Consider the following 23862-nt stretch of genomic DNA (forward strand, 5'->3'; position numbering starts at 1 on the left):
ATGTTATTATTATTATTAAAGATAAAAATAAAAAATGCAGCAAAGAGGGTTTTGGTGATGCTGGCACAGTCAGGCTTGTTACGCTCATCATCAGCTCAGAGCCCTTGCCCCCTCTACACGCAGCCCAGACAGATTATTATTCTTATTATTATTATTATTTTGGCCTGGTATTGTTTATCCCATATATCATAAACCAATCAGTGCCCTTTGAGTATGTTTGCTGTTTAACGCAGCAATATTTCAGTTGATAACGGCGGTGTGTAATTAGACGAATCCGGACCAGACAATCCAGTGATTGACATCATGAGCATTGATTCAGGCAATTGGGATTAAGTGACATGTTCACGAGCCTGACCATCCAATCCATTCAGTCGCCTCTTACAGATGTTGCTGGGGACCTATATTCTTACCCAGAATCCCATCGGTTAATTTCCGATTGGACATCCGGGGCACAAGAATACAATATAACCGTTCTCCTTCTCTTCTTCTATGCTAAATTATCGTAATCTCCTCAACAGATTTCAGAGCAAAGTATATTTTCAATGTCGAGAACCTCACCCAATCTGACACGGGGATCAAGCGATGCTATCAACAGGTGCCGCACGCCGTCGTTGTATACATCCTATCAGAATTAGACATTTAGAAGTAGTAAAGTAGGATGTGTTGTCTAACAGTTCCGTTTTCCTATCAACTATCGCGACTGTAATCACACATGTGTCCTTCAAGGTGTGTTTCCTTCACCTAAAACGATAACGTATCGTAACCGTCGATCACGCAACAAAACTCAAAGACCACATGAGGTAGCTGTGCATTGTCAGATAAGATACTGTAAACGTTCACAGATGGTTCTAATCATTAGCGCGTGAGCCCACCCTTTCTTCGTATACTTTAATTATTTTATTATATATCCATGTTAAAGTGCTTAGTCTTCCCATATGGCAATTACATAAAACCTGGAATTTTAATGAGCTTATCGTAGTACCAAACGTTCATGATTATGTAATAAAATGGTTGTCTGGAGTGGCGGGAGACCCGCTGTTTGTTTGGGTTAATTGAGACATGTTTATGTCATGCTTGCGATTGAGTTTGGGCTGAAACGTATATGTCTGTTTGATGTATGTTGCGTGTATATTTCATTGATGGTGGGCGATCCAAACGTACATGTCTTTTTTATGTGGGTTGCTTGTATATTCCAGTGGCAGTGGGCGGTAACAACATACATGGATATTTCATGTATATTTCATTGATGGTGGGCGATCCAAACGTTCATGTCTTTTTTATGTGGGTTGCTTGTATATTCCAGTGGCAGTGGGCGGTAACAACATACATGGATATTTCATGTATATTTCATTCATTGTGGGCGGTCAAAACACACATGGATATTTATGTATATTTCATTGATTGTGGGCTGTCAAAACATACATGTGAGTGAGTATGGCTTTACGCTTCTTTTAGCAAGATTCAAGCAATATCACTGCGGAGGACACTGGGAATGGGCTTCACATATTGTACCCACAAAACGTACATGTATATTTCATGTATATTTCATTGACTGTGGCAGGTCAAAACTTACATGTATATTGCATGTATAATTCAGTGACGGTGGGCGGTCCAAAGAATATCTAGATCGAGACCAAACAAATTGTATAACGTAATAAGAAGCATATGGAGGTATAATTTCTGCAAATAATTTATGTCTATATATACCTACCGATTTGCTATTTATGTATCAGTTCTGATATTACTTATTACAAGAAATGACCTTGATAATATCTCAACTGAACCGATCATTTTCAGCGTGTGCAAAGGATCGTTCTAACAGATAAACATGTGTTCGGAAGTGTTGTTGCGGAAACAAGATTATATATCCTAATGTTTATAGTGTGAGCGTTATCTTTCCTTATGAACCAGTGTCAGGCCTCTCATGCGTATCAAGAGGCGTGGGGTAGCCTTGTGGGTTAAAGCGTTCCGAAGACCCAGGTTCGAATCCCCACATAGGTATAATGTGTGAAGCCCATTTCGTGAGTATTGCTAAAAGCGTCGTAAAACCATACTCTCTCATATCATAAGTGTAAAATAGAAGTGTAAAGCTTGATTGTCGTTTTGTCACTATCAATGGCGGTTTACAAACAGTGGCAAATAATTGTCCCATGGTCGAGTGTAAAATCTGGAGGACCAAACTCAGACATAAACATTTGAGTTTTAGAAGTTGGAAGAACTTTTCGAGATAACAACTTTATAAATGTTTGTAACGACATTTCAGTGCCACCTTTAGCCCCTCAGACCCGTGAAGATCCGGGGTAGAATAGGTCTTCAGCAACCCATGCTTGCCCTAAGAGGCAACTAACGGGATCGGGTGGTCAGGCTAGCTGACTTGGTTGATGCATGTTATCGTATCCCAATTACGTGGATCGATGCTCATGATGTCAATCACTGGATTGTCTGGCCCAGACTTGATGATTTATAGACCGCCGACATATAGCTGGAATATTGTTGAGTGCGGCGTTAAACAACAAACAATACAATACAATCTTGCCCATTAATCGTACAAGGTAGGAGTAATGGACAAAGATAATACGGCGAGGAATCCAATGAGCTGGACGGGAGATAAGCCACATAAGGGGCAAGAAGTAGCCATAAATCGTCGTTACAAACGACAAATGAGCTGTGGTCAATAAAAGTTCCATGTCTTCATAATCATTGAAATACAGTTCTAACGCGGCAACCCATTATATGATAATGTCGCCATTTTCTGCTGATACATTTAGTATTGTGTCATATCTTAGTGTTCTTTTGTGCGCAAATATTATTGAAGAACAGTAATATTTATCAGGAAAATAATTATTTTGTAACCTGTATGGACAGAGCGATCTTCCGACTTCTTGAACAACAATCAAAACAAATTAACCATAAATTAAATAATTACAATCACGCCGAGAGATAATCGATCTATCGTTTGTCAGATGGTCCGCCCTGTTTGGCGACACTTTGTTTACCAAGACTACAAGGGTGTACCATTACTTGTTTTGATCTTCACTCGACTCATTCTTGATCATTTTCAGGTAATCTCCAAGCTCCTAACACTGCCGCATCCTGTTTCTGGTTTGTGTCGTTGGGGCACCTGGTTGGCTCCAAACATCACGGTGTCAGATAGTGGATGCGAGAATGTGGCCGCAGCGTCGATGTATGGAGCAATCGCACAGCCAATATCGGCAATGTGATGTGGAGTTCAGCTCAGCGAATCTTCAGCAGACGATAATTGCCAGCGAGGCTCTTTGCTTTGGAATATGGAATATTTCCTGCTGCGTCCAGATGGTGAACGCACTTAAAGGTGATATAGTGATCGTCAGTGTTAAGGAAACCATTCAGTGATTCTCGACGACGTTCAACATCATTTACAAGATTAAAAGAGCGACAATTTATGTAACTATTTATACATGTTGGTTTTTTCACGTGTACACACGTGGACAACTACAAACATCAGATACTTGTTGAACATTTCAGAGAGCAGTTCATGCATCGTGGTGGATGAGTTCTAGCTTGTTAAACTGTTCCTTCTCAACTTTGGACAAAGAAGTGTGAATAACGGTTTGATGAAGTTAGCGCCAGGGCGTTTCTTTACGACAGTTTTATGTTGCGTAAAGACACCTCGAGGATCTGACAAATATCGTTGTTGGACAAACTAACCTACTGATTGAAGAAGAATTCAAAAATGGATGGTTCCATGGTGTGTTGGATTTACCTGTTATGGTCGGTCGGTGGATATGTTGGAAATTCTCAACAGGTAAGTTACACTTTTTTATATAATCTATGTGTTGGCTTGATAATATTAATTTATATTCAAAGTACTATTTAACTAGCTTTTACAATTGAGATAACCGTATCATAATTACGAATGTATTTACATGTTTTTTTGTTGTAATGAAAGGAGTTTTGTTGCTCTATTGTTTATAAAGCACAACAAAGTTAGAATTGAAAACTTCAGATTTAATACAGTATTCATAAATGACTAACCGTATATAAGCGTTGTAAGTACATTCTAGTGGGACAGTATTACACATGTGTGCAAGTTGTCTAAACCAACAGTGGTACACAGAAGATCGTCCGAGTTATGTTATGATCTTAAGTCATATTGTGTGATAAATCTTTGACCTTCTTCACCTAACATTTCATAGTTGAATAATGTTCAACGTTGTCGTCACCTATGAATAAAGTTCTAATACAATCGTCAGCACCATGTCGCGCTCGTGGTTTTCCTAAGTTCCATATCGGTATGTGGTCTCTGGTTTCGTCGAAATGTGAAATGTCCAAGACCTGACATTTGCTGATTCACCCTGGTTTTCATTCCAAATTTAGCTAAATCGCCATGATGACTGATATTTTACGTGAAACACAAGTCAGCCACAGCGTTACTCCAGACAAGGCAAACTGTTAAGATGAGCCCACCCTCAGATTCACACGAAAGATAATTGAGTAATCCAACTGCAACAATTCTACTTTTCTATGAAATTACTAGCTCAGCGAAGTTTCTTACTTTAACCCCATATATGTTAACATAACGTGAATGACCTATTCGTTCACTCAGTTGATAAGAGGTGCGGTCGGATAGCCTAGTGGTTAAAACGTTCGCTCGTCACGCCGAAAACACGGGTTCGATTCCCGACATGGGTACAATGTGTGGAGCCCACTTCTGATGTCCCCCGCCGTGATATTGCTGGAATATTGCTAAAAGCGGCGTAAAACCATACTCAGTCACTCACTGTTGTTAAGATGTGTTACTGCAGACCTTTTAGACTTTTTAAGAACATACGGCAGCAACCCATGCTTGCCGTAAAAGGCGATTATGCTTGTCCAAAGAGGTGACTAACGGGATCGGGTGGTCAGATTCGCTGATTTGGTTGATGCATGTCATCGTATCGCAGGTCGATGCTTATGATGTCAATCACTCTGTCTGGTCCAGACTCGATTATTTACAGACCGACGTCATATAGCTGGAATATTGCCGAGTGCGGCGTTAAACAACAAACAAACATAAGATTTATTGAGTGGAATATTTAATTAATTTTCAACTGAAGCTCAACTGAAGTACAAATTAAAAATACTCTATGATACTTTTTCGAAACACTGCAAATCTGAAGACAAAATAAATGTCCCATTTGAAATAAAGATGTACATTGTCGAAACATTCGCACCGTGATTACTTAAACATTCCTGACCAGCCTATCAAGCCTAAACATGCAACAACATACTGCGATGATGAGTTTTGGAGCGCAAATAGTCATCAATGAAGGTCTTTCTACGACGACTCTAAACTGAGGCGTTTGTGAACAAAAATGCACTATTAACTGCGCTGAAAAACAACAAATAAAACATGTCTGTAAAAGAAAACACCGACAGATAGCTGTTTTGGAAACGCAAACATGTCGTAGACTAGCGAAATGACTGGCGGTTTAGACTAGGACAATGATCTTGGGCCAACAAAAGTTAGTCAAAAATATCGGAAATCTGTTTACACTTTGATCTGATGAATGAAAGCTGAACCTTAAAGTTAGTGGTTTGGTCTCTCTCTCTCTCTTGTTTTGTTTAGTCTTATTTTAGTAGTGAGCTTCCTAGAGCTATACAGCGCACGTTTCACACTGGCCACTTAGGTTCCAGTGATCGGTTGACTTGGGGTTTCGGCCGCATTTAGCAATATTCCTGCAATATCACGGTGGGGGACACAACACACATCAACTGTAAATGTTTACGAAAGGAAAGCAGTCAACAACAAAAACACAATACTTTTAGTTCATGTTCAACTATGTTAGAAAATACGTCTCAAAGGCGGCAATCTCTATTTCTTACGAGTCGGTGCCAGTTGATGTATGTCTGGGATTCGTACCAGTACCACACATCATCTTGTGTCGTACAGATCATCCGTCATCCACAGAGCTCTTTGGGGTAAAGTCGTTATCGCGTTTCCATCTTTGCGCTTTTAAATTCTTGACTAAGCACTTATGCGCCCCGATTTGTAGTGTTCAATTTTAAGGTCAAATATGCCGCCATTAAATTATTGTCTCCTGACTCTCATGTCTTAAAGACGTTATTCGTCACATCCTCCTGTGAGTCGTAGGCGTTACCACGCATAAGGCAAGGTCATTGATCATCTTGTTGTCGAGAAGTCAACTTGTCTATACGAGAATTGATCCAGCGCGGGTATGCATAGATCTTCAGCATCCCATGCTTGCCGAAAGAGCCGACTATGATTGTGGTAAATGGCGATTAACGGGATCGGGTGGTAAGGCTCGCTGACATTATTGATGCATGTCATCGTATCCGAATTGCCTGGATCGATGCTCATGATGTCAATCACTGGATTGTCTGGTCAACACTCCATTATTTACAGACCGCCGTTATACAGCTGGAATGTTGCTGAGTGAGGCATGCAATAACAAACAAACGTTAAGGAATGCGTGATTCTTGCGTAACGCCGCATTAGAAATCTTATAGCTATTCGCTGCAATGTTTAAGGGTGGGTGACATGTTTCGATATTTAACCTGTCACATTATGGCAATAAACATTGTTTATTCGTCGCTTTTGGAGACAGACCTAGTTATATTGTCAATAATGACGAGATTGGGTGTTATAAATATAACAATTCTTCAGGGTACCATTGGCCATACGAGGCCCACCGCCTTCGTTGTCTGGTGGCGTCTGTCCGGAAAGTGGCACGTCGAGGTTCGATCCCCGGCCGCGTCATACTTAAAAACGTTAAAAGAGGACACTTGATTCCCTGTGTGGCGCTCGGCATCAAGGGGTAAAAACAAGGACTGGCCAAGGCGAAGTCAGTTTACAGTGTCTGAGTGGGGTATCCATGTTAAACTGCGGCATGGTATCACAGCGGACCAGCACTTTATAAAAGGAGTGCATTATTATTGTATATATCCGAAAAGTGTTCACACCGGTTTTTATGCTTAGACTTCCATAAACGTAAACCATATTGTAATCAATTCTGAAATATAGCGTTTAAATAAATACTTCGAAAATAATAAATTCACAGATTGCTTTTTTAATCTTTAACATGTCTAAAAACATAGACAACATTACGAACTCATTGGCATCGTTCAGCGAAATAATGCCACACAAGCCCCGCACATTCTATTATCAGCCAATCAGGAAACAGTAGTGCGTTAGCCCGTAATATTTCGCTTTAAGTTAACCAATCAAATGCCACGGAATCACTTGAAATCCATTTATTCTATGATGGGATTGTATATTGTGATTATATAAGACTTAGTGATTTACGGTACCAATATGTGTCTTCCTCGTATCCCAAATGTAGTTCACTGTTGTATTATATATGCTTGTCAATACAATTGTACTCAGCTATAAAAATATATACGGTGACATTTGCCCAAAGGGCCCATAACAGAAACGTCACTTCTAGACAACATCAAGATATGACCTTATTATTATTATGGCTTATCTGTACAGTATCAGCATCATTAAAGTACACGCTGCCGGCCACCTCATGATATATATATATATATATATATAAATGTTTATACACTATGAATGAAATAATATGTAATACTTATATATATAATGTACGTTATGTATATATACCTTGATAGTTATATTTATTCCATATGTAGTTAGTTTGTACCCTGCCCTACGAGGGTGTTCCGTACAATAAAAATTCTAGATTCTTGATTCTTGATTCTTCTACCGTAAGTGGTGTCTAACGGTGAGCAGCCCACGGACGGCGCTACATCGTGGTGTTAATTCAAGTGGTGCCAGAAACTCTCCCCATTCACACTTGACCTTTAGAGCTCGGAAGCAATGTATTAGGCTGATTGTTGGGATGACAAGATTTATTTTTGATTTTACTTGTTAGCGATTCCCTAAATGCCAAAATGATCCCTAACCAGCGATTCAAATTAGCCTCTTATATTTTTCATTTACGATACATCGCAAAACTATAAACCGCAATCTGATCCCTTGAAATACGCTGCTTAAAAGAGATTCAGGAAGCAAAGAAGTCTTCGCACATTTCACTGCGTATAAATACATTTCTTGACACGGATTGAATTCGTTTCTTTACAATCATAAATTTAAAAAGAACATGCCACTAGACATGACGAAATGGACACGACGTCAAATAGTATTACTTTGATCAATATTTATCAGAACAAATCCGTTGTAGTTTGACCCCACATTCAGTTGTCGCGTAATCATGTGACGTCACCCATTGCATCATGACGTCATCGCATTCCAGGGAGACAACACAGCATTACAGAGAAAAATCATGTATGTCTTACAGTTGTGAGAATTTTCGTAGAGAGAGTTATTTTTAAAAAACTTGCAAATAAATTTTGTCTTTTTTCAATGTCGATAAACGTTATAATATATTATTTATTGAATATTACCCAGAAATCTGTGTTATATGTTTCCGATCTTGCGCATATGCATTTTAGCGATTCTCAAGTCTGACTGGTCAGTTGAAGCCATATGACGTCACAGTGCGTAATTATTGAGAAAAATATTATATGATGTCACCCATTGTTCAAGACGTCAGAAATTAATTACGTCACGACATCTGAACAATGGGCTGCCTTCAGTGAAGTAAATCTATAGGTGGACATTTCATTCGTTCTTACCCGATGAAGATCCGGGGTAGAATAGGTCTTGAGCAACCCATGCTTGCCGTAAAAGGCGACTATGCTTGTCGTAGGAGGCGACTAAGGGATCGGGTGGTCAGTCTTGCTGACTTAGTCGATTCATGTCATCGATCCCAATTGCGTGGATTGATGCTCATGATATCAATTACCGGATTGTATGGTCCAGACTCGATTATTTACAGACCGCCGTCATATAGCTGGAATAATGCTGAGTGTAGCGTAAAACAACAATCAAACCAAACAAAATCATTCGTTCTTTCTTCAGTTTCTCTTTTAACGTCAGTGAATAATATACATGTAAGTAGCGGGCGATTCTCCGAGTATTCTGGAAATATCTTTCTTCATACAATCTTTCATAAACATAATTTCCTTTTTATATAAATCGTTCCACTTAACGGTCACGTTCCCTATTTGTACATCACTCGCTCCATTTGTCTGTCTGTGGGCCAGAGAAAGAACTTTTCGGGCTGTTCGCCTAGACTTCCGCATCCAGGTATCGTGAAACCTCGCGTCACTGAACGATAATTAATGTCAGCCCGCGACTTTCAGGCACAAAATCAATTAGGTGAAATTACCTTGCAGTAACTTCCAAGGGATTAATTCTAGAACTCCCCCAAGTGCAGTGACCAGACAAGTCAGCTCCTTGAGGTTTGGAACACATGTAATTGTCCTCTGTCGCCTTCAGTCGATGCAGAAAGGTGTGAGCAGATGCGACCCGTGTCTCAGTGGTGACAGAGTAGGGACCTCTTGTAGCCAGACTCATGCACAATACAAGGCCCGGAGCTGTACATCCGATTAGGCCACACAAAACAGTCGTTTATTTTCAGGTCCAGGGTTTTCAACAGAAATGGGTCGGTAGATTGGTGCAAGTAATTATTTATGCTTGTAATGGGCGAATAGACCGGAGAGCGGACAAACACAAACACAAACTCGCTATATAAGTGTAAACCTCTCTGACGCAACGTTAAACCCTATTTCACCCCACCCCATCCAAGTGGCGACTAACGGGTTGGGGTGGTCAGGCTCGCTGACGTGGTTGATACATGTCATCGTATCCCAACTGCGCAGGTCGATGCTCATGATGTCAATCACTCTGTCTGGTCCAGACTCGATTTACAGACCGCTGTATAGCTGTAATAGTGTTGAGTGCGGCGTTAAACAACAAACAAAACAAACAACAAAGCTCATTCTAATTACCATCGTTGGTGGTTTCTTTCTAGAAAACAGCTGTTTCTAAAAGTGAAGTCTCTTGCGACCACGCTCCACGCAAGCCTTTCATAATCACATGTACAAGAGCAACTCGAGACTTTTGTTAGCGGGGCTGTGTTTAATCCATTGATTATCATGATAACCCTCGTCGTGAAGTTATCTATACACTGTCGTCGCGGATGTCAGCGCTCTTGTAGCCGTGGATAAAGATGTTATGAAACGTCATATCTCCTGATAGGCTTGTTATGAAAGAAACCGTCAGATTGTTTGCGTACAAGATCAATGTTGCAATGGTGACGATCAGATCAGTGTCTTCGATTCAGACGTTATACATTGATCTGGGAAAGTCAAATAACCACGGATAACTCTAGTGACGTGTCTGAAAATTGTTACAAAAGGCTGTATGAAACGCACACTGCTCATACACAATTCAGAGCAAGATTAATAAGGATATTGGGTTATGTTTGGATCATAATCTTGAAGCAAAATAGCTTGCTTATGCTCAATTAAAGTCTGATGTTTGTAGTCAGATTATGATACTTCGTTTAACAAGACACTCCTGTTTACACAAACCCTTATCGAATTTTAACTTATTGTTTTGTGACCTTTTCACAGAATGTTAAAAAAACACATCCTTCTTAATTTTGTAATTATGATCGTTATTACGTTATTTGTCTCCTCTTACGTAAAAAGCGTGCTGGGGACCTTCTCTAACGCTGATCCCCACGAGGCTCTACAACACGTGTTTGAAAGACCAGTCCCAATTTCTGTGATTCTGGGATCGCGGAAAGATAAGCAGAACATGTTACTCACCGAAAAATTGCAGAAATGATCGCGGAATTTGCCATTGTTTTAATCAATCAAAGCAATAATTTTCATCATTTTCAAGCTTTTCTGTCGAATGTTGCACTCGAATGATACCCAAAAATTTAACATGTAATTAAAACATACAAAATATGAATCTTGCAATATAATGATATACTGTGACATTGAAATAAATAATTTCCTCTTGCAGTGTTATGACTACATACGTCGCTACGTTTACATCTTACCCTACATAAATATCAGTGACACAATGTGTATTCATTTGATTAATGTTATGTCCTATTCAAAAACTGTTTATAGTGAGAGTTTGTGGTATTATTTTATTTCGGATTTGGATTCGACTTTTCGAAAACTTAGTTTGTATTATTGTTTTAGGGGGGAATGGTTATGTTTTTAACGTAATATTGTTATCACGCTGTTGGTTATATTGTTACATGCCTGGATAACTTCCGTGGCCTAGCTGACTATAACTTTGACTGTGGCCTTGGCTAGTGGCATTTCTACATGCTTTATGGAAACATTTAAACAATGATTCATAGTCTTTATTAGGTATCCTAAAATAACATTCTAAATATACACAAAAAACGTGTTGGTCGGGTGAAACTAAAATTTGAAATAGAAAGGTTATATCACTATTAATAGTCAAAGGTGAGGGTAGGTGAAATGGGGTTTAACGTCGCGTCCAAGATTATTGCACCTATATAGCGACGTGTGTGTGTGTTTGTGTCGCTGCTAGTACTAGTCCGGACTGATGCCGATTTATACTGCTAGCCCACTGAGATACCATGCCGCAGTTTAACATGAATACCCCACTCAGACACAGTAAACTGACCCCGGGCCGACTAGTCCTTGTTTTAGCCTTAGTGCCGAGCGCCAGACAGGGTAACAACAAGTACCATCTTTTAACGTCTTTTGGTATGACGCGGCCGGGATCGAACCCTGGACCTTCCGCTCTCCAGGCGGGCGCCCTACCACTTGACCACGGAGGCGGGTCTAATAGTCACTGGCATCCTCCAGGGCTTGCATGTCGGGGAACCTGCACTAACTAACATTCGGTTATATTCCCGTAGTTCTCGCAATCTCAAATTACCCGCCCTTGATTTCCATTTGCCAATTTGATTGGCTACGCTACTAGGTCTAACGTACCAATCAGAATGCAAGTTACAAACCAGCCTCAATGTTGGGTTGTCAATTTTCACATCATGGCGGCTAGTCCCATTGGTTATGATCGAGTTTGCGAGGAATTCAACATTGATAAACTAACTGACACGCAAAAGAAAGCCTCAAAAATATTTTTGATGGAAAGGCTATCTTCATGTCCATAAAACGGGTGGTTGGCTTTGGTTTCTAGGTAATACGAGTTGCCTCCCTTACCATTTCCCTAAGCCGACGTTTAATTGGTCGGTAACATGGCAATGAAAATCAAGGGTGGGCGATTTGCGATCGCAAGAACAACGGGAATGGATCCAAGGGTTAGTGTAGGTTTACCGAAATGCCAGCCCTGCAGATAAAGAGAATGCGTCAAAGGGTGTTTCACTCCCTGATTTGAACAAATGTGAAGTTAGAAACCTTACATTGCACATTCGACAGTTCTTTTCATTTTGGGGAAATTTTGGTTTGGCGCATCAGTAAAGCAACAATTATTGATTCTTAATTTATATTCCTTAAAGAATACTTACATAATAATAATTTACACTCGTGTGCATGAGTAAAACGGTATTGAGCATCATCGTATATTTGAAAAGTTACGGACATCTTGCGACTTGACGGTGATATCAATTTGGATGCAATGATTCAGTGTGATAGGTCGACACAAGCCATAGCTGTTGATCATCACACCAAATTGTTTTAAGTTAAAACATTCATAAAAAGGGCAGTTCAAAATGACGGCTACCTCCTTCTTAGTGTTGAGGGTGTGTTTGCTTTGGAAACAGAAATTCGCTAAATTAAGAGTTGAGACTGAGGAATCGATCGATCGATGACACCAGTCACTGACCGGCCATGAACCATCCGATCACGACAAATACAACATGTGATAATGGTCTGATATGTTTTTTAACAAATCAGAATGGTTCCTAATCACGTGATATGCCATATGAAACATCAATGGCAGATAATAATCTCGATTATCCGCCGAAACAGATTCCATATGGCGTAAAAGGAAAAAAAGCCAAGGAAATTATATGAAAGCCAGGAAATTGAAAGCATGAAAATTACATGAAGCAAGGTTCGAACATCTTAAAAAGAACCTTCTCGTGGTGACGCGAGTTGTGCGGGCGTTGCGATCGAATCGATGCTCGGTTGTCTCCTGTTGTCCATTCTGTGACGAGCCTGTCCTGTCCAGTTAGTTGTGTGATCAGGGATGGACCGAGCGGTAAAGTATCCAACAAAGTTTTGTATAGGTAGGCTCTGCTGAGTGGCATCCTCTTGGAACGTCGGAAATCTATGGTCGGGGGTTCGAATCCTTGTTCGCCCCGATTATGTTTTCTAGGTTTGTCAGCACCATACCCCTGCTCGTGGGTTTCACCAATCTGGTGACCTGCATCACTTCGAGCTTTCCTCACACATTAAGCTGACACGCCATGATATAACTGGAATACTAATAAAAGCGGCGTTAAAGCCAACTCACTCACTCGCTCGTGTATGATTTGTTTGTTTGTTTGTTTGTTTGTTTGTTGTTTAACGTCCCCCCTCAGAAATATTCCAGCTATATGCCGGCGGTCTGTAAATAATCGAACCTGGACCAGACAATCCAGTGATTGACATCATGAGCATCACCCAATTTGGATACGATGACAGGCATTAACCAAGTCAGCTAGCCTGACCACCCGATCCCGTTGGTCGGCTCTTACACTCTTGTATGGGTGTGCGACAGTACATGGAAATCTGTACATGTATAAGTACTTTGGAGCTACGGTTCTACAGGACATATACATATATACCATTGTCACATCACAATTCGTGATCTATGCGTTTTGAGGGTGTTCCACTTATACATATTATCTATATAAATTAAACATTGATAAGATCATTACTCTATAAACTTTAGATTTTTTCAGCTTTTAAATCGACAAAACACTCCAGTTTCCGTAGTCACGGCTGAAAGCAGAGGACGTTGTATACGATTCCGACCAGATTATAAAGCATGTGTTTATTATTCTCCATCCATAAGTGATGACACCAGGTGTTCGCGAACAAGAGAGTCTTCCGCGACAACGCATCCTATGAAGCCTTGCCACCCGATCCATTGAAAATATATTTAAATAAAACCAGATTGGACAGAGGGCACTATGAACCATAACGGGCATCGAACCTCGATCATGCCGAGAACGGACGACCAGGAGGTTACCCTGTAGCTACTCAGCAGTGCTCATCGAGGATTCCTGTAACAACACGTCGTTGTTGAGTGCGGACACGGAAGTCGAGAGTGTTTGTCGTCGCCATCGTCGCCTGTAATCTTTGGCCTTCACACAGTAAACACTCGAGAATGCACAAGACGCTATTTTAAGTTCTCCTTTGCAGCTTTATGAAGGCAAGAGCTGGATGAATGGCGTTTCAGTGACTAGACTCTAAACCCGATCAATGTGATCTGCAGTGTGCCAACCTAAGACAAAAAAAGGTATCATGCTCGTTATTTCCAAACGTCAGAAAGTCTTGTTTTTCCGGATTTTTTTTAACCAAGGGCGGATAACTCTTACCTGCTTTCCCACGAATGGAAGCTCCGCATGACGCATCACGCGTTTCATGCTTGTGTGGGTTGTGTGTGTGTCGAGGGAAGCAGAGAGATTATAAGTCCCTTTGATCAAGTATAGTGTTGACATCACTCTTTGGAATTGTTTTGAATTGCTGTGAAAATGTCACTGTAATACACCAACGTTTTTCAGCCAGACGATTGTACTGTTCTACTGTTGGGGCAGTGTTGGTGGCAGACAGCAACGAACATGTAAACTCTGCAAATGGCCAGCTATAACTGATGAGTTTTATTATGTAATTTTATTCTGTTATGTAATGTATTATGAAAAAGGTAATGTATACAGAACATCTCTCAGAGCCGATAAATACACACATTATTCAAACATCACTAAATTAAAAAAAAATCTTTTCTTCCAAAAAATAACAGACCTTTAGAACCTCGCTAAATTCCTCTCAATCATTGACATCAATATGAAATAAATAACTAATTTATTAATACCCATGCATACCTTTATAGTGTAAGAACTGGTGTGTTCCCATGTACTTGTCTCGCACTGACAAGATACGGTTATGAGGTGATTAGACAAGAGACATGAATAGCGTACTGTACAAAGTTCAGCATGGAGAATTTGCACTTACATTTTTGTGAGGATAGCGTCTAAAAGTCGCAGGATTTGTGTAAGGATTGCAAGCCTTGTGTGATGGGATGACTGCTATTAAATGACTGTAGTGATTGTAGCAGGTTTTTTCATGAGAATAAACTTGAGTTGAGTTGAGTGAGTCGAGCGAATGAGTTCGTCAAAACCAAATAAAGCCGCGTCGCAGCGTAGTTTTAGGCCAAACAAAAAGACCAGATACATCGTACTAATGTTTGGCCTTAATGTGCATGTCAAGTGAACGGCAGACAGCAGCCACAGATTCAAAATGTTTAAAGGGGTGGTGTTCTCTATGGTGTGTGTTTAGGGGTGAGGAGTTGGGGAGGCATTTTGAATATTCAGCTTCAGTGGGGTGCGAATTGGGAGGGGGTCGATTGTGTGTGTGTGACTGCTTGGCAATCAGACCTGGCTTGAGAAATATGGACTGACAAAACTAAACCTGGACAGTTTCTCAAGTGGTGATATAGTGTAAGTTGTGAATACTTGTGGCATTTTATAACTGTTGGAATTGCAGGTACTATGTCTTAAGTAAATATTTTTCAAACATATTTACTCTCAAGACAATGATTGGGCACACGTTATCACAACTCGCCATCTCCCGTCAATTTTCGACGAAGTATATTTCACAATTCAGTTCGTGAAGAATTACTCATATACCACGACGTCAACCTTGACTACCCATAAGGACAGAATAATGCCGACACTACAGCTATAACAGGTCGTCGCTTCCAATCTGTTTCAACATTTCAACAAAACAGTTATTGAGTACCGTCACATGTGCACTGAAATGCATGTTGACGTATGCCAGCTTAGTGTTAGTACAGGATTTGTAAGAGACTAATAGCAGCTGATATTTATCTTTTTAAGTCGTCGTCAAGGAAATTGTTTCATCATACCTGATACATTTGAGTGACAGGTGTGGTTTTCTCATGGCAAAAGGTATCAAGATATGGAGTTGGGGTCGACACCAGCCTAGTCCGTGCTGCACGTATTACACGTATCAACACAATAACACGGAAAACAACTCGAAATCAGCGCCAGCTCAATACTGCAACACAGGCCCCGCCCAAGCTGTTATCAGCCAGTACGGAGACAGTACTGCGATTGTGAGCGAGTCCTATTTGTCTTTTTTTTAAACATGAACGTAACAGAAATTGTGTTTATTCAATCAAATGCAACGGAATCACTTGCGAATATTTTAAGGTATGGATGGATGATGTTGACACAATCAATAAGGTTCGAGCACAAAGCGTGATTGATGTTATGGGCGGTGTAACACAATGCCGATGGATGGTTATACGGTTGATAAGATGGATCTGGGAAAAGTTGGGTGTTGATTGATGAAGCAAAGATCGCAATTATTGGGTTGGGGAACAAGTGGGTAGGAAGCCAGTTGGTCGTTGAAGTTGGTTTTGGTTTGTTGTATATCGCCGCACTCCAACTATATGACGGCGGTCTGCACATAATTGAGTCTGGACCAGACAATCCAGTGATTAATATCATGAACATCGATCCACGCAGTTGGGGTCAATGACATGCATCAACCAAGTCAGCGAGCCTGACCACCCGATCGCGTTAGTCGCCTCTTACGACAGACATAGTCGCCTTTTACAGCAAGCATGGGTTGGTGAAGACCTATTCTCGGTTAACACTGACAGTTTAGTTTTAAAACAAACAGATACCTTCAAAATTACAGTATGGACGGACACTGCCTTAAGGTTATTCATACATTGATAAATTAGTTCGTATGATTCATAATAAGAATGGATATGGCAATCGTTATAAATGGGTACTCACGAGACCAAGAAGGTTAATTTTCTGATTCATATCTAAAAAGGTGATATACGACTTGCCACATTGCATTTAGTTTGTGTTTGTTGTGATTGGTTTGTTTGTTTGTTGTTTAACATCGCACTCAGCAATAACGTCTATACGTAATCGAGTCTGGGCGAGACTATCTTGACGATTCCAAGCTATCAGCTGCAGATCCTGACCACCCGATCCATTTGGACGCCCCCTTCAACCAGCATAGGTTGCATGGGACAAGCTCGACAAGCTATTAAACACAGAGAATTATCAAACATCAGATCAAGAAACAACAAACATGCACAAAAAGGAAGAATGTTGAAATCATATATATATATATATATATATATACTGTAAAACGTGTAATTAACGCGAGCGTGAATTAAATGCGAAAAATGCGAGTGGCCTATATATACAATGATTAAGGCACGCGACAAGACCGTTTGTTGAGTGTCGTGTCCGCACCGTTTAGCGATATCTTACACAGCAAAGCGTATATGTCTACTTCGTGTAAGCCGATAAATGTCATATTTTACATATCTCCGTGACATCAAACATGTAGTGGTAATGTTGGCGTTAAGTCTTATCTATCTCAGGGCATTATCGCACAGTCTCGCCGATGTCTCGGAGGTCCACGCTTGGGTACGGTATTTCGTATTGTCATTTAACTGGCTTAATAAACAATTTAAGCCTTGTGTATACGTGTCTTTAACGCCGTAATCACCGGTTGAGGCAATACTAGACAAGGATTTCATGGGTATTTCTGTGTATTTTTAAGCATGATTCATGGTATCTGTTGTAGTTGGTAAAAACAGGGGATTTCGTAGCCATTAAGGTTTGCCATATTGTGACAGGTTAAATATCGAAACATGTCACCCACCCTTAAACATTGCAGCGAATAGCTGTAAGATTTCTGATGCGGCGTTACGGAAGAATCACGCATTCCTTAACGTTTGTCTGTTTGTTTGTAATTTAACGCCGCATTCAGCATTATTCCAGCTATATCACGGCGGTCTGAAAATAACCGTTCTGGACCAGACAATCCAGTGATTGACATCATGAACATCGATCAACGCAAATGGTATACGTTGACATGCTTCAACCAAGTCAGCGAGCCTGACCACCCGATCTCGTCAGTGGTCTCTTACGACAAGCAGAGTCGTCTTTTCACGACAAGAATGGGTTGCTGAAGACCTATTCTACCCCAGATCTTCACGGGTCGTAGCCATTAAGGATCCCATTAAAGGATCTCATTTAAGGATTGGAAGTGTAGTCATCGCAAGAGGCCCTTGGCCTGGAACACTTCATCCATCACAGTAAATTCAAAGTTCTCATTGAAAACCAGATTATGGGGGTTTCCGCATATTTTACTTCATGTTCCCTTCACACCTAAGTTTGTCTTTCCATGAGCTATTCCGGATCGTAAAAGATCTCAAGGAAACTGTGCTTGTCTCACCGTGGGGATGCCGGGTTAGAAAACGTCCCCCGCCATTTAGGCTTCCGAACGAAGCGATAAATGGATGAGGTGTCGGGTGCGATGAGGTTGTTTTATTGCGTGTCAGCGTTCCCCGACGTCGTGGGGCGTGGCTCATAACATCAATCACTGGTTAGTTTGGTCCAGACTGGACAATTTACAGGCCGTCTTCATATAGCTGGCTCATTGCAATGCAAGGCGTAAAATGACGAACAAACAAAAAATCTTGTCCGCCCTTACGACAAGCATGGGCTGCTGGAGACCTCATCAAATGTTAAATCCTTGCTATATACATATGGTTTTGGGGAAGTTTGGTTACAGCAAGGTGTTGGAAATAAAAATGCATTTCTATTGTGTTTTAAGCAAAGATATCTGCCAACAAACATTGAATAATAATTTAGAATGTTATTCTACGCTGGAATATTTTGGCTCTGTCAGAGAAAATTATAATTATGAACATCTGACTAATTGTATTGATATAGTCATCTATCAAACAACACTTGTTAGGTTTAGCTGTTCTAATCATAATCTATTGGTAGAGGCCGGTAGGCATAATAACATACCAAGGCCAGAACGTCTTTGTCCGTTTTGTATTGTGCCATATATAGAAACTGAATTCCACTTTTGTGTCGAGTGTCCATTATGTTCGAATTTAAGGAACTTCCTAAATATTGTTGCATAAGTCCAACTCTGCATAAACTAAAACAATTATATAGCTGCAACCTCTATGTTATAAGAAGATTTGCAAAGTATGTATTTCTCGCCCTCAAGAAAAGGAATACTCTAAATCAGACTTCTTAGAGATATGCCAGTTTCGTACTACTATGCCATTGTAACAATGTGGTTGTTGCCAGTGTGTGTAACATGTGTTGGGACCCGATCGGGGAGGGAGGGGTTGTGGGTTATGACCGGCCTCAGGAACCTTTTGTGCATCCCTCTCAGCACTCTGATGAGTGTTGACCACTTGTTCGTGGCTCGCGGGCGCTTTTGTGAATCGGTTCCCTTATGTAATAATCAGCGCTCTCTCTACATGTGAACTGACAAATCCAATGTACCTTGTATAATGGGCCGGTGGCCCCTTTACGGAATAAACGCATTCTACTATCAACTAGCATTCAACTATCAACTAGCATTCAACTATCACCTAGCATTCAACAAGCATGGGCTGCTGGAGACCTCACCAAACCCGGATCCTGTGACGTACCACAATAGGACCGTAGTGAACAGAACAGAACAGAAGTTTATTGCTCGTAAGAAAATCACACAGAGTGATTACAGAGCATACATGAGGTTGAATATATACACAACCACACCAACAATAATATCTAATAATATATACATACATGAATACATACATGCACCCAATCACGCATAATGCATTTTTATAATACATGTATGATCTGCATAACTACACACGTGAACACATAAAATATACACATATATTATATTGTAGAGTGAAATTCACAAATTTTAACGTCGCAAGGGCAATTTTCCAGTCATAGATGGACGATCCTATGATATTTAATTATGTAAATAATGTTAAACCTTTTTTACAGAACTAAGCCAGTTTTACTAGAATGGGTTTGTATGAACATTGCATTAATTGATTGTATTTTAGAGTGGAGGGATATTTAGTATAGTATGCCGGAAGGTATTGTTTTCGAAGGTCATTTAGTCTTGGACATACTAATACAAAGTGAAATTCATCTCCTATTTGGTCGTTACATAAAGTGCAAGTTCTCTCAGTACTCTGTGTGTTAAACCATCTGCCTTTCTCAATTGGTAGTCTATGATTTGATGTTCTTAGTTTAAGAATCCAGATTGCTTGTTTCAATGGGAGAGATAATAGATACCCATCAAACTGTGGTTTGTCTTTTAGCATTGTATAATATTTGCCTTTAGATGAAGAACAAGCCTTGACATTCCAGCTTTGATAGAAGTTGTCTATTATGGTTTGTTTAACGTTTGTTTTAAGCCAAGAGAGATTTGGAAAAGAGTTAGTATCAAAGACAAAATTCAAACCAGTTTCATATAAAATATTTTTAATTGAGGTGGAAATGCAGTATTGCTAGTCATTGTGATTTTATGAATTAGCAGATAGATGCGGCTAGATAGTTTATTAGGTGATACAATTAGTTTGCTCCAAAAAGATATCATTCTTATTTTTATCTGAATCGTTAATGGATGTCTACCTAATTCACCATATACTAGAAAATCGGGTGTTGACTGTTTTAATCTGAGGATAGATTTACAAAACTTAAGGTGAATTCTTTCAATTGTCCTTACATTTTCATACCCCCATACTTCTGAAGAATATAGAAGTATCGGTTGAACCAAATTGTCGAACAGTTTAAGTTGGCAATCTAAAGGAATGTCTAGTGTTCTTATTCTTCTAAATATGCTGTACATTGCTTTTGATGCTTGCTCACTTAACTTTTTGATAGCTTTGTGGAAACGACCAGTGCTTGTAAATAAGATTCCTAAATATGAAAACTCTTTAACAATTTCCAAGGGTGTGTTACGAAATATAAAGTTTAGATTTTAAAGCGGGAGCGTTTCTCAAATATGAGAATTTTAGTTTTGCTGATGTTAACCTCCAATTTCCATTGATGGTAGTATTTTTCAAAAATATTCAGAGATTTTTGTAAGTCATCTGGTGATTCAGCTAATAATACTGTGTTATCAGCATATGGTAAGATAAGTAGTTTAACGTAAGTATTTAACTGATTGCTGAACTCGTTACTTACTAGCTGCAGTCCTTGGAATTTATTTTCTGCTAGAACTGCTTCTAAGTCATTTAGGTAAATAGAGAATAAGAATGGAGATAAATTTTCACCCTGTCTGACTCCTATCATGCTTGGAAAAAACGATGAAATTTTTCCATCAAGAGAAACACACGACTTAATTCCTTTATACATATTATGAATTACACAAAAACATTTTCCTCCAAGATTAGATTTTAACATTTTAAGCCACAAGCTGCATCTGTCTATCTTATCAAACGCCTTACTGAAGTCTACAAATGCACAGAACAGTTTTTTTTGTTTTCGGCTAAATATATGTCTTTTAGCGATTTTAAAATAAATATGTTATCCATTGTTGAATGATTGTTTCTGAAGCCTGACTGGTTGTCATTAAGCAGATTAATTGAATCAGCGAACGTTTGTAAGCGACACGAAATAATTGAGGTGAAAAGCTTGCCAAGACAGCTTACAAGACTAATACCCCTATAGTTTGAAGGTTCGCTTTTGTTTTTGAACAGGGGTTTTATAATACCAACAAGCCAGCTTTCTGGTACAAGACATTGAACAGCTTGGTGTATAATTGTAACATTTTGCACGCAGATGCTTTTATATACTCATTGAAGATACAATCAATTCCGCTCGATTTATTATTTCTTAAATTATTAATTGCCTTTGTAACTTCAGCTTCGGTTATTGGGTTATCTAGTCGCTCGTGTACAAAGTTGGGATCAATGTTGAGCTCAAATTCATTGTGTGGGTTTTCATTTAGAGTCTTAAAATGCTTGAACAAACAGTCTAGTTGAATGTAATTGTTGCGCTCGTTTCTCTTATCAAATGATTTTAATAGTGACCAAAAAGGTTTAGGATCATTAGTTTTTGTTTCGCGAAGTTTGTTTTTACATTGAACCTTGAACCGTTTATAATACGATTTGAGGGTTTTGTTATATTTGTTACTTGCACATCTAAGATTGTTTTTACTATACGCAGTTTTCTTCTTCCTGTGTAAACGTTTACTTCTGTGATACTCTTTCCGGTCCATTTTACAGTCTTTTTTAAACCAAGATTTATTTCTAAAGTTAACATTATGATTTACACCAGTTGTGCCAAAGGTGACCTCTGCTGCCTTTATAAGATTTTGTGCAATACTATCTACAATATCGTTTATGTCACTATCTGAATAGTGTTGAGAGTTTACGTTCAAACTTTGGTGTAGATTATCTATACCTTTGATATTGATATTATCTATAAAGTGTTGTTTCTTTTCGTCCAGCCATTTCTTTGCTTTTGTTTGATTAGTGGTCTCAGTAGGTTTTGTGGAGTCACTAGGTGTGACAACGTTATTAAAATTATAACAGGACATAATTCCACAATGTATATCTGACATAATACCATCAAAATCTAATACTTCGAAGTGGCATGGCCTGCTGTTACCCCATTCAATGTCATTATACAGCCGACAACATGCTGAAACAAGTGTTCCGCTCATGAATTTAAAAACATACTTTAGAACGACGAGTAGCTTTCAGTAACTAAATATCACCATTCAAATTCCGATCAGAGTGTCGGATATCTGGACACATACTTAGTGAGTACTTCGTGGTGTTAAATGACTCTATGGAAATTACTATTATGCATTTCAATCAGTCAGTGTGACGTCCAGTGTACTCTGACACCGAACCAAAGCATATTTCGATCTATCAACCGAGCGTTAAGAGTACATAATTGATCAATTGATATACCTTGCGGTGTGCGAGAATGTATTGAGGACTGTCCGTGTGAGCAAACTGCCGATTTAGATTTAATTTACATAATTACAACATATCGGGTTACTGGTGTTATTATAATAATAGAACATGTGTGGTTAGCTTTTCTTCATGATTAATGAAGGGAAACGTTACCACCGCGATCTTCCTTCCATGACCGGAGCTAACGCAAACATTGATTGGAATTGGGATATGACGCGTGTTCTTTGCTAAAGAAGACAAACGTGTATTTCAAAATATATTAATCAAAAGAGGAACAATGATCTTGTCTTTCTTAAACAGATTCGGGGACACGGGTGGCCCAGTCGTCTAAGGCGCCGTCTAACGATCCGGGGTAGAATAGGTCTTCAGCAACCCATGCTTGCCCTAAAAGGCAACTATCCTTGCCGTAAGAGGCGACTAAGGGATCGGGTGGTCAGGCTCACTGGCTTGTTTGATGCATGTCATCGTATCCCAGTTGCGTCGATCGATGCTGATGATGTCAATCACTGGATTTTTTTGGTCCAGACTTGATTACTCACAGACCGCCGTTTTACAGCTAGAATATTGCGTTAAACAACAAACAAACAAACACAGCGACGACAACGACAGTATCACCAATAGTAGAGTCATTGAGACACACCTGCGGTGAATCAACCGATTTCTTATTTTTAACCTTGCAGGCTTAGTGTTGTGTTTGTTGTGTACGGCGAGCTAAAATATGAGTGGGCTTTAATGTCGAAAGTAACGTGGTCAACAGAACAGCTCAGTTAAAGGAAGACACCGAGATATACTCCAAGGTTGGAAGCCCTAAAGTTACACGTGACCTCACACTTCACAACGGATCCTATTTCTGCACACGGCACCGGTGTCATAACTTTCATTTAGACTTATATGTAGACAATTTCTCAATGTGAAATAATTTGTTTTATCACAGGAGACGTGTTTTAAAGAAACTTGCTTATTACAGTAGAATAATTGGGAAAATAATCTTTTCATCTCAACATACCATGTACATGATGAGTTAAATAAACTCGGGTTCGTTAGAGGCG

At 39.6% G+C, this 23862-nt stretch overlaps 1 protein-coding gene across 1 annotated transcript in view; it reads left to right on the forward strand.

The window, feature by feature from the left end:
- The window catches only part of LOC139464287 (secretin receptor-like), a 170401-nt gene that overhangs the window by 75036 nt on the left and 71503 nt on the right, over positions 1–23862 (forward strand). Inside the window, exon 2 of the mRNA XM_071245810.1 lies at positions 3063–3784. Within this exon, the coding sequence (XP_071101911.1) occupies positions 3713–3784 (72 nt within the window). The 5' untranslated portion in view covers positions 3063–3712. The remainder of the gene's footprint in view (positions 1–3062; positions 3785–23862) is intronic.

This window comes from Haliotis cracherodii, unplaced genomic scaffold, assembly GCF_022045235.1.
Source record: "Haliotis cracherodii isolate W230 unplaced genomic scaffold, xgHalCrac1.p SCAF_17, whole genome shotgun sequence".
Classification (NCBI taxonomy): Eukaryota; Metazoa; Mollusca; class Gastropoda; order Lepetellida; family Haliotidae; genus Haliotis; species Haliotis cracherodii.